The 20000-nt window shown below is 41.9% G+C and overlaps 1 protein-coding gene across 1 annotated transcript in view; it reads right to left on the bottom strand.

Annotated features, from left to right (window-relative positions):
• Window positions 1–20000, bottom strand: part of LOC137614828 (uncharacterized) — a 131960-nt gene that overhangs the window by 74033 nt on the left and 37927 nt on the right. Inside the window, exon 2 of the mRNA XM_068344489.1 lies at window positions 987–1135. Coding sequence (XP_068200590.1) covers window positions 987–1135 — 149 coding nt within the window. The remainder of the gene's footprint in view (window positions 1–986; window positions 1136–20000) is intronic.

A 20000-nucleotide genomic window follows, 5' to 3' on the forward strand; every position in this document is an offset into this window, starting at 1 on the left:
CTCAAACAGATTTAGTAGATTTGAAAACAAGGCACTCAGAAGAATATTAGGAGTTAAATGGAAGGGCAGGATTTGAAATGAAACTATATGAGACATTACTGAAGTGCCATGTGTGGATGAGATCATGGTGAGGGGTAGATGGATATGGTTTGGGCATTCTCTTCGCCCTCCCCTAGAGAGATTGTGTCCACAAGGCGCTATAAGAGTTGGAAGTCCCAGATCCACAAGGCTGAGGACTATGAAGTGTGAAGTAGGAGATGATGAATGGTGAAGTATTGAATTAAAAGCTCAAGATAGAGACGACTGGGAAAATCTAATCGAGGCCCTTTGCGTTAATAGGCATGGGAAGAGATGATGATCATAAGAACAAACATAAATGCAATCAACACACCAAGTTAAAACTTTTACTCCCAAAGGACGTACTGGTACGTTTCACAAAACACATCCCTTTACCCACATGGACGTACCAGTACGTCCTTGCAAAAAACTGCTACAGTATTTAAAATTTTCTTTTCATATTTTTCATAATTTTTTGAGAAACTTCAGGCATTTTCCAAGAGAATGAGACCAACCTGACCTCTCTATGACGAAAATTAAGGCTGTTAGAGCAATTTAAAAATATATATATACTGCAAAATGTACTTGAAAAAAAAGTAACCCCTGGGGGTTAAGGGTTGGAAAGTTCCAAATAGCCTGGGGGTAAAAGGGTAAAGTAATATGAATTAAACAACCCAACTAAATTAAATAGTCAACATACAAAATCTCCTATGGTATCCACTTCACTTTAACACTTACGGCAACTACTCTTTGTGTGCAACGAGTTGTTTAAAATTATATTGATACAGCATACTGTATTCACATTAGAACATTGTCCAACACCGCGTTTAGGTCATTAACTCCAAAGTAATAAGTTCTTTAAAGTTAGGTCTCTCGCTATTTATGAACATCAAATCCTTATACAACAGCAAAAGTCCCCAAATTTTCACCTCTATTTTTATTTCCTTTTTTTTTCTGCCACCACGGCCTCTGTAAGATTGGCACTGAAGAATCTTTAACCCAGCGACAAAAAATGGCACTCCACAGTAGGGAACCCCCACAGTTTCAAATCGTACTTCATTCTCATCATTGGCACAAGCTGAAAAGAAATTCATAATAGATTATATTTAGCCAGAAAAAGTGTTTTCATATACTATGCTAAATAAAATTTCGCTTGAAACTAAAATATTCACAAAATAGATTAATTTTTACATTCAAACCAATTACTTTTCGTAACATGTGCATCATGTAAAATATTGTCTCCTCGGTCCACTGCAAAAAATAAAACAAAGCTGGGTCTAGTAGGTTTGGCATGTGCGTAAGGTCTTAAGTCCATGGTGAATAAAATTACCACTTACATGGACCCTGGTCTAACTGTGAAAGTTTTGGGGTATGGATTGATTGAATGATTACTAGATATCTGCAATTATAACAGCGAAGGTCACTGATGCCACCAAACTTGGTTAAAATTGCAATCCAGATTGCACATCAGTCACCTCCGATGCCTTAGATGACCGCGGAGGTAGCAGCAGTAGGGGATTCAGCATTATGAAGCTTCATCTGTGGTGGATAATGTGGGAGGGTGGGCTGTGGCACCCTAGCAGTACCAGCTGAACTCGGTTGAGTCCCTTGTCAGGCTGGAGGAACGTAGAGAGTAGAGGTCCCCTTTTTGGTTTTGTTTCATTGTTGATGTCAGCTACCCCCCAAAATTGGGGGAAGTGCCTTGGTATATGTATGTATTATTACTAGCAAAGCTACGACCCTAGTTTAAAAGCAGGATGCTATAAGCCCAAGGGCTCTAACTGGGTAAAATAAAGAAATAAACTATATGAGAAGTAATGAATAATTGACAAAAACTACTTCCAGATCAGTAATAACACTAAAATAGATCTATCATACGTAAACTACGAAGAGAGACGGCAGCCGGTTCAACGTAGAGTCATACCTTTCTTCACGAAAGAATCTGCTTACGGAATTTTCACGCTGTAATACGAGATGCGAAGATTTTTTACTCACATTAAGAAAAATACTTCATGATAAGAAAAGATTTGCCAGCCAGGCCCAGAATAAAAGTCACACATTAAAAAAAAAAGGAGCTGTTGAAGAAAGAGTGTTGTTTACACAATAGAAAATTTATCTCTATAGTAGGGCTAACTATAATATTACAGTACATATGGTACTGTATATTTTGTAAATGTGCATTATTGTACTGTATGTATTGTATTATTTTCCATTCATTATTGCATCAAGTTCTAATAACTACTTAATTTACAAGTATTAATTTACAAGTATTAACAGTTAGTTTAGGTATATTGAATGGTTCAAATGTATTTGGCTGTACAGTATTTCATAGTGGTTATACTGCAGCTTTATTATAAAATTTAATCTGGTGCTTTTGTAGGGTTTGGAAAAAATTAGGCAAATTACAGGTAAAATGTGACTCGTAACACGATATTTTCACTAAAGGAGTCACTCTAGAACGAATCAATTTTGTGTTGTGAGGCATTACTGTGAAAACATTCGCTGCAAGTTTGAACTTCTGAAGTTCCAACGATTAAACTGCCTGATTAGGAAGATCACTCCAAAATCTAGTCATAGCTGGAATAAAACTGCTAGAATACCGTGCAGTATTAAGGCTTATGATTGAGAATGCATGATTCTTAGAATTAACTGCACACCTAGTAATACACACTGGATGGTACAATCTGGAAAGATTTTTGAGTGCAAAGGATGGTCAGGGTTATGAAAAATCTTATGCAATATGGATAAAGAGCTAGTAAACGATAGTTGCAGAGATTAATATCTAGATTATCATTATCATTATTACAGGGTACAGGGTGGTTTTAAAAGAGGTAGGGGTTGTATGAATCAGATTTTTACAGTTAGGCAGATATGCGAGAAATATTTAGCAAAAGGTAAGGAGGTGTATGTTGCGTTTATGGATCTGAAGAAAGCGTATGATAGAGTTGATAGTGAAGCAATGTGGAATGGGATGAGGTTATATGGAGTTGGTGGAAGGTTGTTGCAAGCAGTGAAAAGTTTCTACAAAGGTAGTAAAGCATGTGTTAGGATAGGAAATGAAGTGAGCGATTGGTTTCCGGTGAGAGTGGGGCTGAGACAGGGATGTGTGATGTCGCCGTGGTTGTTTAACTTGTATGTTGATGGAGTGGTGAGAGAGGTGAACGCTTAAGTGCTTGGACAAGGATTGAAACTGGTAGACGAGAACGACCATGAATGGGAGGTAAATCAGTTGTTGTTTGCGGATGATACTGTACTGGTTGCAGACGCGGAAGAGAAGCTTAGTCGATTAGTGACAGAATTTGGAAGGGTGTGTGAAAGAAGGAAGTTGGGAGTTAATGTGGGTAAGAGCAAGGTTATGAGATGTACGAGAAGGGAAGGTGGTGCGAGGTTGAATGTCATGTTGAATGGAGAGTTACTTGAGGAGGTGGATTAGTTTAAGTACTTGGGGTCTGTTGTTGCAGCAAATGGTGGAGTGGAAGCAGATGTACGTCAGAGTGAATGAAGGATGCAAAGTGTTGGGGGCAGTTAAGGGAGTAGTAAAAAATAGAGGGTTGGGCAGGAATGTAAAGAGAGTTCTGTATGAGAAAGCGATTGTACTAACTGTGATGTATGGATCGGAGTTGTGGGGAATGAAAGTGACGGAGAGACAGAAATTGAATGTGTTTGAGATGAAATGTCTAAGGAGTATGGTTGGTGTATATCGAGTAGATAGGGTTAGGAACGAAGTAGTGAGGGTGAGAACGGGTGTAAGAAATGAGTTAGTAGCTAGAGTGGATATGAATGTGTTGAGGTGGTTTGGCCATGTCGAGAGAATGGAAAATGGCTGTCTGCTAAAGAAGGTGATGAATGCAAGAGTTGATGGGAGAAGTACAAGAGGTAGGCCAAGGTTTGGGTGGATGGATGGAGTGAAGGAAGCTCTGGGTGATAGGAGGATAGATGTGAGAGAGGCAAGAGAGCGTGCTAGAAATAGGAATGAATGGCGAGCGATTGTGACGCAGTTCCGGTAGCCTCTGCTGCTTCCTCCGGTGCCTTGGAAGACCGCAGAGGCAGCAGCAGTAGGGGATTCAGCATCATGAAGCTTCATCTGTGGTGGATAATGTGGGAGGGTGGGCTGTGGCACCCCTTGCAGTACCAGCCGAACTCGGTTAAGTCCCTTGTCAGGCTGGGAGGAATGTAGAGGAGAGGTCCCCTTTTTTTGTTTCATTTGTTTAATGTCGGCGACCCCCCAAATTGGGGGAAGTGCCTTGGTATATGTATGTATGTATTATTAATTACTAAGCTACAATCCTAGTTGGAAAAGCAGAATGCTATGAGCCCAGAGACTCCAACAGGGAAAATAGTCCAATGAGGAAAGGAATCAAGGAAAAATTATACATTTTACGAACAATAACATTAAAATAAATATCTCCCATATAAACTATAAAAAAATTAATAAAACAAGAGGAAGAGAAATAAGATAGATTCGTGTGCCTTCAAGCAAGAGAACTCTAACCCAAGACAGTGGAAGACCACGGTACAGAGGCTATGGCACTACCCAAGACTAGAGAAAAATGGTTTGATTTTGGAGTTTCTTTCTCCTAGAAGAGCTGCTTCCCATAGCTAAAGTGTCTCTTCTACCCTAACCAAGAGGAAAGTGGCCACTGAGCAATTACAGTGAAGTAACACCTTGGGTGAGGAAAAATTCTTTGGTAATCACAGAGTTGTCAGGTATATGAGGACAGAGGAGAACATGTAAAGAATAGAACAGACTATTCGGCGTGTGTAGGAAAAGGAAAAATGAAACGTAACCAAAGAGAAGGATCCAATATAGTACTGTCTGGTCAGTCAAAGCACCCCCGCAACACTATAGCAATAGTATCTCAACGGGTGGCTGGTGCCCTGGTCAACCTACTAGCAAAAAGATCAGGAATAAGAAAGTTAACAGACAGCAAGTTCTTGTACAACAATAAAATGAGATTAAGCAGCTAAAGACCAGAAAGGAGATAAATATTTGAAAGAAAGGAAAATGAAAGAATTAAAACACATCTTAACCCTTTTACCCCCAAAAGATGTAATGTTACGTTTCACAAAACTCATCCTTTTACCCACATGGATGTACCGGTACGTCCTTGCAAAAAACTGCTATTTAATTTTTTTTTTGCATATTTTTGATACTTTTTTGAGAAACTTCAGGCATTTTCCAAGAGAATGAGACCAACCTGACATCTCTATGAGGAAAATTAAGGCTGTTAGAGCAATTCAAAAAATATATACTGCAAAATTTGCTTGAAAAAAAATAACCCCAGGGGATTATGGGTTGGAAATTTCCAAATAGCCTGGGGGTAAAAGGGTTATGAATAGATTGATCACCCACTTAACCGTACCAAAATAAGCCAATTTTTTTTCTGCAATTGAAGAAGAAACAGACATGTATATGCCATTAGCATCCTTGCAATTATGAAAATGGTGCCATCTCTCAGTCACAGAATGAATGACTGTTAATTATCTGACATAACACCAATAGTCATTGGTGCCAAACGAAGTATGCTTAGTAAACAATTAATAACTTTTAAGATATACAACAGGAATGAATGAATAGCTTATCAAACATATATGTATGTATGTATATATATATATATATATATATATATATATATATATATATATATATATATATATATATATATATATATATATATATACAGTACGGTCCCGAATTATACGTGTTCGAATTATACGATTCCTCATTTATGCGACCTTTATTTTTAAAAAATAATTTTCTGTATCTGCGAAACTGTTCAAAGTCTGCTAGTTACACACTACAAAATGTATCAAATCTATTGTCTTTTTAAGTATATTGGTAGACCTAAATAAGGTGATTTATAATAAATGTTACAAAACAATATTAACATTACATCTTATTAACACAATTTCATAATAAATATCAAAAATTTTAAATAATTCTTATTTTTCCTAACATACTCACCGAGAACTACTTTTCTTGGAGTCACTTGGTGATCTCTCTTTCTCGACCAAGGTTTTTCGCGCCGTTACCCCCCCTACTCCGTTCTCTATATAGGCCTACCCCCGCCGCCAGAGAATGCGCCCTGAGGGCAGGATTAGGGCAGGTCACTGCTTCTCTGGGTCAGCGTCCCTATTAAGTTCGTCGCTTAGCCCAGCTTGGCAATGGAAGGATGGCACTCGGGGACGGAAGGGAGGGCCATTACCCGAAAAGTAGTTCTCGGTGAGTATGTTAGGAAAAATAAAAATTATTTAAAATTTTTGATTTGTTCCAACACGAATACTCACCGAGAACTACTTTTCTTGGAGACTTATACTTTAGGAGGCGGGAGTGCTATTCTGACACTTGACTCGGCACATAGTGCCTAGAGGGCTATGGAATGCGGGGCCTATCAGAGTGCGGGAGTGAGGGTAACTGCGCAACCTTACGCTATTATCTAGATTTACCTCTTAAAAAATTCTTCTGACGATTCCCTCCAGGTGTAGTCGCGAAGAATGTGTTCATCGTTGGGGACAGCCTCTGGCCTTACAGCTACACAGCCTGGAGGGCGGCCATGACTGTCCCAATGGAGAACCCGTCCAAGGATTTCCTTGAATAATCCTGGAGGTAGTGGGCAGTAAAGGTTGACTGGTGCGACCCAGTGCCTGCCTGTAGGATCTGCCCCACCGCCATGTTTCTCTCAAAGGCCAAGGAGGTGCTCAGACCCCTGATGTCATGGGTCCGGGGAGTACCTGGCACTGCCATTTTATCCTCTTCATAGGTTCTAGCGATGACTTGTCTAAGCCAGAAGGAAATGGTGTTCTTGGAAACTTGCTTCCTATTAACACCTGTGGAAACGAAGAGGTTTTTGATACCTGGTCGGAGTGAGAGACGTCGAATGACAAACCATGGATCTCTCCCACTCTCTTATCGGACGCCATGGCTAACAAGAAGACGGCCTTGAGGGTGAGATCTTTGTCCACAAAGGGGGAACGACACATCATCTTCCGGACCTTGCTTAAGTCCCACTGGGGCACCTTTCCCGCCTGAAGGGGGCAAGACTGCTCGAAGCTTTTGACAAGCATCGCTATGTGTCTTGAGGCCCCCAGGTCGATGCCCTTCAGGAGGAAGACTTGGCCTAAGGCAGCCCGAACCCCTTTATATGGCTGGGACTGAAAATCTGCTATGTCTGGGACAGAGGCCTTAAGAGGTCTAATGTGCCTCTCAGAGCACCACTTCGCGACGGAGGTCCATTTTGTCTGGTAGACCGCGGTTGACCACTTTCTCAGGCATAGGGACATTCTCTTAACCGTGGAGGAAGAATATCCTTCTTTCTTCAGGAGCCGCTCTTTAGTCTTCAGTCGTGAAGACGTAGGGAGAGTGGCCTGTCGTGGAGCTTGAGAAAGTGAGGCTGGTGCAGAAGGTCTGACCTGGCGGACAGAGGCCACGGCGGTTGACTCGATAGGTCTTTTAGATCCGCGAACTACTCTCTCTCTCTCCGGCCACCAGGGCGCTACCAAAGTCATCTTTAGGTTTCGGGCCGTCTTTACTCTGCTGAGCCCTTGTCTTATCAACGTGAAAAGGGGGAAAGGCGTACACATCCCGATTGTCCCACTTGTGCTGAAAAGAGTCTTCTAAGGATGCTTTCGGGTCTGGTACAGGGGAGCAATAGACTGGGAGTTGGGCGTTGAGGTTGTTGCAAAGAGGTCAACCACCGGGGAACCCCAGCGTTGAAAGATGAGCTTGGCTATTCCTGGGAGAAGGGACCATTCTGTCCCTACTATGTGGCCCATTCTGCTGAGGCCGTCGGCCAGAACGTTTTTCTTCCCGGGAATGAACCTTGCTAACATCACCCCTTGATTTTCTTCCGCTCAATCTAGACTCTCTATGGTGAGATCGCACAACTCCTTCGATTACGAGTACCCTGCTTCTTTATGTATGCCACTACCGTGGCGTTGTCGCACATCCACGCCACGGTGTTCCCCTTAAGCAGACTTGCGAAGTGTAGGCACGCCTTCTGGACTGCTTCCAACTCCAGGACATTGTGTGGAGTTGCCTCTCCCCTTCCAACCAGGTCTCTCGTGCCGTTTCGTCGAGGGGAAGGGCTCCCCATCCCTGGTTGGAGGCGTCTGTGAACAGTAGTAACTCGGGAGGGCCGGTCCCGAAGGTCGTCCCCTTGAGTGAGTTCGACTGGCAATGCCACCATTCTAGGGAGGGTCTCGTGTCTGGAAGGACTGGGATTAGCACCTGCTGCGAATCCGTCTGTCACCAGAGGTTCCTGAGATTCCATTGGATGGATCTGAGCCTTACCCTCCCTTGGGGAACTAGGTTCTCCAATGAGACCAGGTGACCTATCAGCCTCTGCCAGTCTTTCGCCCTCCTGGGGTGTTCTGACAGGAACGGCTGACTAATGTGCCTGAGGTTTCTTATCTTATCCTCCGAAGGGAAAATTTTCCCCGAATGATGTCTAATGTCATTCCCAAGTAGTTCATTCCGGTGGATGGGGATAGATTTTACTACTTCGGGTTGATTACGCTCCCCAGATACTTGCAAAACTGGAGGAGACTTCTCCCTAGTCCCTCCAAGAGGACCATTGAGGCGGAAAGAAGCCACCAGCCGTCCAGGTATCTGATAAGGCGGATGCCTCGTTCGTGAGCCCCCACTGCGACAGCCGTGGAGACTCTCGTGAACACTTGGGGCGCTGTTGACAGACCAAAGAAAAGGGTCCTGAATTGCAGGATCTGGGAACCCTATTTCACCCGGAGGAACTTCCGACCCGAGGTGTGGACCGGAATCTGGAAGTATGCGTCCTTGGGGTCGATGGTCATCATATAATCTTTCTCCCTCAAGGACAGCAGGACTGAATTCTGAGTGTCCATTTTGAAGTCCCTCTTCTTGACGAACCTGTTGAGAGCTGACAGATCTATGACCGGTCTCCACCCCCCGGTCGCTTTCTCCACCAGGAATAGGCGACTGTAGAAACCTGGCCCTGGGAGAAGAACTTCTTCCATGGTACCCTTCTCTAGCATGGACGACACCTCCTCTTGAAGGGCGGTCCTCTTTAAAGGGTGTTTGGGATCTAGCCATTCTATCCGGTTGACCGGAAAAAGCGGGGGTGGTTCCGTAGGAACGGAAGTCTGTAGCCCTTCTTTAGTACGGACACAGTCCAAGGTTCTGCTCCTTGAGCCCTCCATGCTTGCCAATAACGTCTGAGGCATCCTCCAACCCGAGGGTTGGGCGGGGATAGGGGGCCTCCCACTCTTATCTTCTTCTAGAGGAGCGGCCTGATCTGTCTCTCCTAGAGGCGGAGTAACCCGACCTAAAGGAGCTTGAGGGTGCTGGAGCTCCCATGCGGGGGGGCTGAGGCGTTGCGGACCAGGAGGAAGAGGGGGGCTTCTCTCCTCGTAGTGCTGGTAGAGGCTTGGGGTGTCGTGGCACTATCCGAGACGGACCTCTTATAGGGCGGTCTCCTAGGAGTCGTAGGTCTGGGGACGTTAGCCTCCTTCTTTTTCAAGACCTTCTCCATTATGGCTTCTAGTTCCTTTCGAGGAAACAGAGACTCTCCCCACAGGGGAAAGCTGCGAATGGCTCGCGTCTCCCTGTCTGGTACCTTCCAAGACACCTTCGCCAGAACAGTGTCTCGCTTCCAGAACACCCAGTTAGCTGTTAGTGCGAGAGACTGATATGTCAATAACCTAAGGGTTTTACCCCCGGAGGTAATGAGGTCCCTCCGTAGGCCTTGCTGGACAGGGTCCTCGGGGTCAAAGGAGGCTTGTACACCTCCCAAAGTGTAAGCCCACCAGTCCAGCCAAGAGGAAACGTTTACTAAGTCCCTCGACATTTTCTCCATCATGGAGGCTTCTGCTGGCGAGAACCAGACTGGGGCCGAAGAGGTTCTACTGTCTCAAACGCCTTGACTAAGGATGTCTACTGCTGACCCAACCTTAAAGGTTGGGGGACCCCGGCATTGCTGGCCACTACCTTGCCGACATACTCCTGCTCTAGGACTAGATCTCGGGTTAGAGGAAGTGCTAGGGACGTCTTAGGTTGGGAGGATTCTGCATGATCCTCAAAAAGGCTTGACTTCCAGGAAACTTCATCCGTAGTCGCAGGTTCCGGTACTTGTGGGGCCTTCTGAAAAGGCTAACCACTCTCCTATAGACGGGAGTTGCCTCTCCCCAGTCCTCTGTCAGGGAGCCCTCCTCTCCGTCAGCCGAGGTCTCGGCTTGGGGCTGGGGAGCTGGGTTACCGGGCCCGCCGACTGGACGTCTAGCTCTTTGGGGCCTGGGTTAACGCAGGCAACGCTGGTTCAGCGGGGACTCTCGTCGGCCCAAGGGCTCTGGGTGCCGAGGATGCGGTTCCCGTGGGTTGACCCGACAGCGGGAACCGTTCCTTCTGACCCGAAGGCCGCACCAGCTGGGCTGGTTCGGCCAGGCCGCCCGACAAGAAGCGCGTTTCCCCCCGCTGGGCGGGGTTAACCGGAGGCTTCGGGGACTTACGCTTACCTGTAGAGTCCTTCCTACCGCTTGATCTCGAGGAGCCGGGTCACCGAGCACTCCCCAGGCGCTTCGGTTCTGGAATACCAGGCACTCCCTTGCGGTGGTACCGGTCTTCCCCGGCGGGGAGCTCCGCACCAGGTCCGGGGGTCAGAACCGGCATCGCCGTACCGTCGAGGACTACTGTTCGTGTATTCTCTCTGGGGGACGTGGACGCGGATCCCCGTGGGCTGACCCGACGGAGGGAACCGTTCCTTTTAAGTCCGAGGGCCGAACCAGCTGTGCTGATTCGGCCAGGCTGCCCGTAAAGAAGCCCGGTTACACCCGCTGGCGGGCTGGGGGACGCAGACGCGGATCCCCGTGGGCTGACCCGACGGAGGGAACCGTTTCTTTTAAGTCCGAGGGCCGAACCAGCTGTGCTGATTCGGCCAGGCTGCCCGTAAAGAAGCCCGGTTACACCCGCTGGCGGGGTGAACCGGAAGCTTCGCGGTCTTACGCCTGCCTGAAGAGGCCTTCTCGCATTTCTCCCTGCGAGGGTTATATCTGCGTCTGGAGGATGACCTTCATGGTGAGAAAAAACCCTGGGTTGCCGGTCCGGGGAACGCTGCAATACAGACCTGAGAGGCTCCTTCTCGGCGAGGCCCTCGGCTGCAGAAGAGACTGAAAAATACGCTAAGAGACTGGAGAAGAATTAGGGACATTTTTCCCCCACATGGGGTCATCAGAGGAGACGTGGCCTGCTTGCACCAGGACTCCGTCTCCCCACACGCTCTCGAAAGTAGTACTTACCTCGAACTACTTCTTAAGAGTTATCTTCTCCACAATAAACCAACCTCGTCTCCTACTCTGGGTAGGAGAGGGTGGTAGGGAAGCTCTGTCAGGCGAGACGCCCGGCGCTAGTCTTCTTAGGCGAACCCTTCGTCGCCTACTTCTTCTTGGTGCTATACCGCACCCACTCAAACTCCTGGGGAAGAGCAATGGGCACTTCCCCGCAACTGACTTACCTCGTCCCCTACTCTGGGTAGGGGAAGATGGCTGTATAAGAATCTCTATTCGACGAGGCATCGGGAATTAAGTGGCGAGGAGAGGCTCGTCTTCCTATGAGCCTCTTGGATGTATTCTTCCTCTTGGTGCCGAAGTGCACTCACTGCACTACGTTCCAGGACCAGTAGTCCTGACACCTGGTTGAAGGGGAACATAAGCTGCCCCTACACGGCTAACACCGAGGATAAGGGGAGGAAGAATGATTTATTGTAAAATTGTTCCCTTCAGCTATTAATTCCTTGAAGGAAATCAAGGAAAATTGTTCCATAACGCACACAACGCACGACACAAGCACTTAAGGAAATGAATTAAACACCGGGTAAGCACACGGTTGAAAAGTGAACGCACAGGAACACTTGGGAAAGCACACTGCGAAAAAACACAAGTCCCCACGTTGAGAACACGTGGAACAATAAACACAAAGGATCGAGAGAGACGAGAGTGAGGTGTGAACACCTCACGACCAAGGAACTTAATGGGGACGCTGACCCAGAGAAGCAGTGACCTGCCCTAATCCTGCCCTCAGGGCGCATTCTCTGGCGGCGGGGGGTAGGCCTATATAGAGAACGGAGTAGGGGGGTAACGGCGCGAAAAACCTTGGTCAAGAAAGAGAGATCACCAAGTGACTCCAAGAAAAGTAGTTCTCGGTGAGTATTCGTGTTGGAACAAAGCCTATTTAAGGATAAAATTCCACATCAACAATGAAATCAACTATTAACTGTGCGAGTCCAGCTGACAAAATGTAAACAGAATTTTCGTTACGTTCTCGGCAATCTTTATCTTTCTCCAACCTTACGATAATTGTAATGGTAGTGTCAATGATGGTATATTAAAGCATTATTTTTGTTTAGTACAGTATATTTTAAAGCTCTATTTTTCCCTTCGGGCGTTCAAGGTTTTCACGAGTAGACTGGGTTCGTTTATCGGCAGTGAATAGCCTAAACTTCAGTAACGACGGCGATATTTTGTCATATTTAAAAACAGTATACATTTGATTTGCAAAGATTGGTTTTGTAGAGTACACGGTATAATTATAAAAATATCTCTCTCTCTCTCTCTCTCTCTCTCTCTCTCTCTCTCTCTCTCTGTAAGAAATAAAACCTTAGTTCACATATGGCAACCTGAGTTTAAGAATGAAATTAACATGAATATTGTTAGTTGTGGCGATCAATTCCTCGCTTCAGGAGATACACGAAACAAAAACACGGCATTCGATTACAACAGTTGATTCATCTCTCTCTCTCTCTCTCTCTCTCTCTCTCTCTCTCTCTCTCTCTCTCTCTCTCTCTCTCTCTCTCTCTCTCTCTCGTGTTATACAATACTTACAAATAGATGAAGAAACCAAAATTGGGTTTCTTAAAGTGTCAATTAAATACGAAACGAAAAAATTATACCGTGTATACATTCATTTCAATCATAGCTTAAAATACGGTATCCGATTTCGTCAGCAAACCACATTTTTTTAGGAAACATCATTTTATTCTAGAAAATTGCTACTCTTTGAATAGTTAATTGCGCTTTAAAAAAACATGTGCATTTGTTTTTGAATTTCGGGTGTTTTAAAAATCGAATATTGCTGACTTCTTTCTGATTTACTTCTGGCTGTGATCAGATCAGCTGATGTCTAGTTGCCGCTTTTGAGAGCGTACGAATACAGTGACAAAGTATTGTTTATACCATTTCTCAACTTATTCAAACCATCTATACAGTTAGTTAATATTACATAAGCACCAATGTGTTTTAATCTATCATATTTTTTGTTTGGTACTATTAAAACACTCTCTCTCTCTCTCTCTCTCTCTCTCTCTCTCTCTCTCTCTCTCTCTCTCTCTCTCTCTCGCTAGGCTACCTTTCGCTACCTCTCAGTTTTTACCTCTATCTCTCTAACAAATGAAATCTTTGTGGCTTCGCAAAGTATTAATTATATTAAAGATCAATCATGATTCAATTTTCCTTACTTTCTCCAAACTTGCACTTCTCTGTCACGTCGAACGTTATGGCGGTAACTTAATTGTTCGATGACTTTAAAACCCGGCCTAGTATTTTCTTCTTCTTTTACTCTTTTTCTGATGGTTCCATAATTGAGATGGGTACAAGTTGACTTATAACTGAAGTTAGGAAAAGTATATTGGATATGAAAAGGACAATTATCTTTCGTAACAGTTTAGAATTATCGTAAATTATCATTCTGTCATTAGCGGCAGTTTCTTATTGATTACACGCAAAAAGGAAAAAAAAAAAGTTTTCCTGCTTTGCTACGTATGTAGGAATTTATATAAATACGGTAAATAATATTTGTAATAACATATGTACTAAAAGCTTTTAATATCATTATTTATCACTTTGATCATGAGTATTTAATGCCTTTGTTTATTATGATCGAAGATGGAGCGTACAGTAAACGAATGGAAGGTTTCCGTTTCAGGCGGCGTCATAACGAAAAACATATAAATGGCATTAATTTCATTTATTTGGAAGTTCTAAGAAAAATTAAGTAGAACATTGGTAATAACAAAATCAACTACAGTCAATACTTGGTTAGATTGCTGTCGATGCAAAAACTAACCTTTACACAGATGTGTAAAGGCGTCTGTTTCTTCGTTATGATCAGAGATAAATGTAAACAAAACATTGGTTGTTTTTATTGTGCTTTTTGGTGTGTTTAGGAAACGCATGATATAAAATCACCTTTATTTTGATAATTCTGGATTTTCAATGATTCAACAAAAGCTAGTCTATAGAGTGATGGTTTTGCCATTCACCAGTTTTTTTTATACAATAGATATGACAAACATTAAAATTTGTCTGAATTTTGGGTCCTGTTATAACGGGAAATATATGGTGTTTACACCCATCCTGGTTGTAATTTTAACCTTTTTCAAGTTATTAGAACTTTAAAGCATAATAAATGTTTGATTTATTCACAAGAACAATTTGATATTATAAACAAAAATATAGTATAGTACATCGAAAGTATTGGAAATGGGTAGTAAACACATTTGAATAGGCAAATTGCTGGTTGCCATGGCCCCACTGGAATTATTTCTGTTGGGTGTGTGTTTCGAAATATGCGATTTTCCATTTATACGAGGTCATTGATCGACCAAATTCTCGCATAGTTCGGGACCCTACTGTATATATATATATATATATATATATATATATATATATATATATATATATATATATATATATATATATATATATATATATATATATATATATATATATATATTGTGATGGATGGCTTGACCACCACACAAAAACACTAAACTTTTCAAACAGTTTTCACTTAAGTACCATACTAAGTCCACAAAAGGTGGAATAGTATACAATTTCAATAAGAGTGCAAAGTCAATTCAAGGGGACAAAGAAAATACCACAAAAATATACTTAATTTTAATACACAAGTTTCAGACAGAAATAACACCTGAACCTCAACAATACAGTAATTAATGATAAACACTGGCTATGAATATAATAAATCCAGCAGCAATTATCGTACCCTTCAAGGTTGGAGGCTCAGAAACACACTGAGGAACCATCCTCAAAAAAAGCCCCTCCAAAACTCCGTTCACGCAGGAGCGCAGCCACGTAACCAACACCACTTGAAAATATAAAACAGCCGTTAGTCCATTATAAACACTAATATAACCACCAGTGAAAAGACAAACTATCAAAAAAAATAAACAATAAGTCTACAGTATATCAAACCTTATACATCTATAAAAACTTAAAATAATTTAGTAAAATAAAGCAATAATATTACACCTCCTCACCCAACCAAAAAAAAAAAAATTTTTTTTTTTATTTTTTTTTTTTAAAGTGATTTGAATTACAACATACAGGTTATCACATAATGAAATATTAAACCAACACTCAAAAATTTGAAATATTAAACCAACACTCAAAAATTATTATTAAACAAACTACAAAAACATGACAAACAAAAGGAAAGAGGGGGGGCAAGCACCAAGGTTTGCAGCTCACAAGGATAGCAATATATAACCAATACTAAAAAAAAATCTTAAACCTAAATTAATCACAAGTAAACTTTCCAAAACCAGAAAACCAAAACATCACCATTCGATAAATAGGTACCAAACCTAAAAATTTCACATCAATCATATCATTAATAAACTTAATTAAGAGTCATTGCACTAACAACCGGATTCTGTATATATAGTCCAAAAGCTATAACCTTTTCCACACTCAATACACTGTTCCTTTTCAGGGATACACATCACTCACTATCAATAAATGTTGATCACAAAAACCACTGTCTATTTCAGTGTTATATATCACACTTATCACCATAGTGTCCAATACATACACACACACCGAACGACACAGAGACGACCACCACAAGACTCCCCTGCGCAAACAAACAAACAAAATCGATGAAGCGTAATTATTAGCCTGAAAATACAGAATACCAGATTAGTGCCTATCTCTTTTCTTAGCTTATTATAAACCTTATCGTACCTGAAACCTCTAAACCTTAGTAGATTAACCTTAAATCAGTCTAGGGTACCACTCATACACCAGCCTGTAGCGCCTAAAAAACGGCTGTTGTGCTACAGACCCGTGAGCCCATGACCCATCTAATTAATCAATCATTAGAAAGTACCAGTGATCACCCTCACCTTTTAACCTTAAAGATCCCATATACTATACCCAAAACATTATAGTCTTCTGTAAAGAAACCATGATTAATAAATCTTAAATATACCTTTACTTCTACTCACTACGTGCCCACTTCAACAGCACACACACCATAATTAGAACGATACAGATACTACCTTTAATAACTGCATAGCCCTCTGTCAATAATCTAATATTCAACGCTGCGAGAGAGAAAATCGGCAACAATATTATCTTTTCCTGGGATGTGGGAAAATTCTAAATTCCATTCCTGCAGCATGAGACTCCACCTCATCAATCGTTGATTTTTATTTTTGTATCTGCTGATGAAGGTCAGGGGATTATGATCTGTCAAGACCTTAATAGGTGTATCCGAGGAGGAGAGATAAACCTGAAAATGATTAATAGCGAATATTAACGCAAGTGTCTCTTTCTCCACAGTTGAATACCTACGTTGGGCGGAGGACAATTTTTTTGAAAAGAATGCGACAGGATGAGAAACTCCCTGCTCGTCATTCTGCAACAACACCGCTCCTACACCAACGTCACTTGCATCCATGGCAAGAGAAAAAGGAAGGTCAAAATCAGGAGCTCTTAAGACAGGGAAATTAATTAATACTCTTTTTAAATTATCAAAAGCCCTTTGTGTTTCATCAGTCCAGACAAAAGCTACCTTCTTTCTTAAGAGATTAGTCAAAGGATCGGCGATGTCAGAAAAATTTCTAACAAACCTTCGGTAGTACCCACCTAACCCAAGGAATCTTCTGACATCCCTCCTGCACTTAGGGATTAACATTTTTTCAATACATTCGATATTTGCTTGCTTAGGAGCAACTTTACCATTACCAACTTCATGACCCAAATATACGACCCTCGCCTTTGCGAATTCACTTTTCTTTAAATTAATTACTAAACCTGCTTTCTTCAAAACCTCAAACAGTGCCCTAATACGTTTTAAATGAGTTTCCCAATCATTACTATAAATAACAATATCATCAATATAAACTACACACCCCTCTAAACCATAGACTAAAGTATTCATTAACCTCTGAAAGGTGGCAGCCGCGTTCTTCATACCAAACGGCATCACTTTACATTGAAATAGTCCCTGGGGTGTTACGAAAGCGGAAAGGGCCCTTGCCCGCTTCGAAAGAGGAACCTGCCAATAACCTTTCAGCAAATCGAATTTACTAATGTACTTGGCCTTACCCATACGATCAATACAATCCTCAATTCGTGGTAATGGGTAACAATCAGACTTAGACACTTCATTCAATTTACGGTAATCAAAACATAACCTGAAATTACCGTCGGGTTTCTTTACCAATACAACAGGGGATGACCAAGGACTTTGACTAGGTTCAATTAGGTCATGTTTTAGCATATAATCAACTTCCTTCGCCACAACCTCATTTTTAAAGGGATTCAACCTGTAAGGCGCTCGTTTCACAGGAGTGGCACTACCTACGTCCACGTCATGTTCAAGGACATTAGCCTTCCCGGTACATCCGAAAATAATTCATTATAATTAAATACCAATTTCTTTAAAGACTTTTGTTCTTCATTACTTAAATGAGAAACCATACCAGAAAAATGTTTCAAAGAATTCTTATTATCTGAACGCCATTCACTTCCATTAAAACAATTATCATCAATACTTTCACCCTCTGAAAAAGAAAAAAGTTTATCGTTCTCGGAAACTACAGTATTCCCTATGGTTGCCACGGGAGTGACTTTCTCCCGTTCTACATAAGCCTTCAACATATTTATGTGACAAAGCTGAAAAGGTTTCCTTCTCTCGGGAGTCTCTACTAAATAATTAACTTCACTAATTTTTTTCAGAATTTTCCAAGGACCTGAAAAAGATGCTTTCAATGGATTTCCAGGAATGGGTAACAAAACCAAAACTTTGTCGCCTACCACAAAGTCACGTGCTTTAGACCCTTCTGTCAAAAAAGTACTTCATTCTTTTTTGGCTACACAATAAATTTTCACCTGCAAATTTCCAAGCTTTTGTTAACTTATCACCTAGATTAGACACATAATCTAATAAATTGATCTCAGGGACGTCTCCCTCCCAGGACTCTCGAACAACATCAAGAGGACCTCGAACACAATGGCCAAACACAAGGCTGAAAGGCGAAAAAACCTAAAGACTGACTTGGGACAGAACGAAAAGCGAAACAACAAATAAGGTAATTCCTTATCCCATTCAGAACCATTAATCAAACAATATTTCTTACCATCGATTTCAGGGTTTGATGAAATCTCTCCAGAGCTCCCTGACTTTCTGGATGATATGAGAAGAGGTCACATGTTTTATATTTAACTCTGCCATTTTATCTCTGAAATACCTGCTAACAAAATTAGAACCACAATCCGATTGAATAATTTTAGGCATCCCAAACCTGGTAAAAAAAGTCAATTAGTACATCTACAATTTTAACACTTTTTATCGTCCGTAGTGGTATTGCCTCGGGATATCGAGACATCCTATCCATGATAGTCAAAATATATTCATTTCCACTACGAGTCCTTGGTAATGGTCCAACAATATCAATAATGACCTCCGTGAAAGGTTCGGAAACCACTGGAATAAGACATAGAGGCGCTTTTGGAATAAGCTGATTAGGTTTACCGACCTTCTGACAAACATCACAGCTATTGACAAACTTCTTTACGTCCGCCTTCAACTTCGGCCAATAATAATTCATTAACAACTTGCCAGAAGTCTTATGAATGCCAAAATGTCCTGCCAAACTCACTTTCATGCTCCAATGATATCAACTCATTCCTGTAAACAAATGGAACCATTATCTGTTTCAAAATTTCATAATCAAAGTTATCATCCTCCATATGCCTAGTCAACCTATATAAAATATTATTAATTATTTTAAATTTGGGACCGGTTATATCAGTCACCTCACCTGACTCAATAGGGAGATCCCGAAAATCCTTTTCTGAGCTTTGATTAGCTCTTCAATAGTCCAATTCAGTTTGTCCTTCAAAATCCCAAGATCTACAACTACGCTATCACTACGTTCTAAACTACTTAAATCTAGATCAATTGTTGACTCTGCAGCGTCAACAACTTTAGCACTAGAACGAGTAACTGCTGCTACTTCACTATCAGGGTTTTTCAGTATGGGACAAGTATTATTCTTCAGAGCAACATCATTCCCTATCACAACATCAACATTTTTAACCGGAAATTTATCAACGATGGCCAATTTCAAATTCCCTGCAAAGGAAGGGCAGATTAAATTAAAATTTTCCATGGCATACGATTTTACCGTATCGGGGAGGAAACCAGCCAATAACACAAATTCCCCACTTTTGGTACAAAATTGCAAGGTAATGCCTCCCTTAATATCAAAGACTGAGCTGCACCGGTATCACGCAAAATACGCACACGTCTTTTCTCGGACGAATTGGCGAAAGAGACACTACCGAAGGACAAATATCTGTCAAAACAACCAGGTAGTCATTGATCAGCAGATGTTGTTGGGGTAGGTTCTCTCTTCTCTCTTCCACACCCATCACTGGCCTAACATTAGCATTTTGTGAGTTTCTAAATGCATAACACATGCTCTTTACGTGCCCCTTCTTATTGCAAAAGAAGCACGTCAATGTTTTCAATTTCTCGGGATTATATATCTTAGGTCTATTATTCCTGTTAGGAGAAAAATTAAAATTAGTATTGGCATTGCCCTGATCATTACCTCTATAATTATTTCTAGTAAACATCCCTGCATTATTATTATTGTTAGAATTATTAT

Source organism: Palaemon carinicauda, chromosome 21, assembly GCF_036898095.1.
Source record: "Palaemon carinicauda isolate YSFRI2023 chromosome 21, ASM3689809v2, whole genome shotgun sequence".
Taxonomy (NCBI): Eukaryota; Metazoa; Arthropoda; class Malacostraca; order Decapoda; family Palaemonidae; genus Palaemon; species Palaemon carinicauda.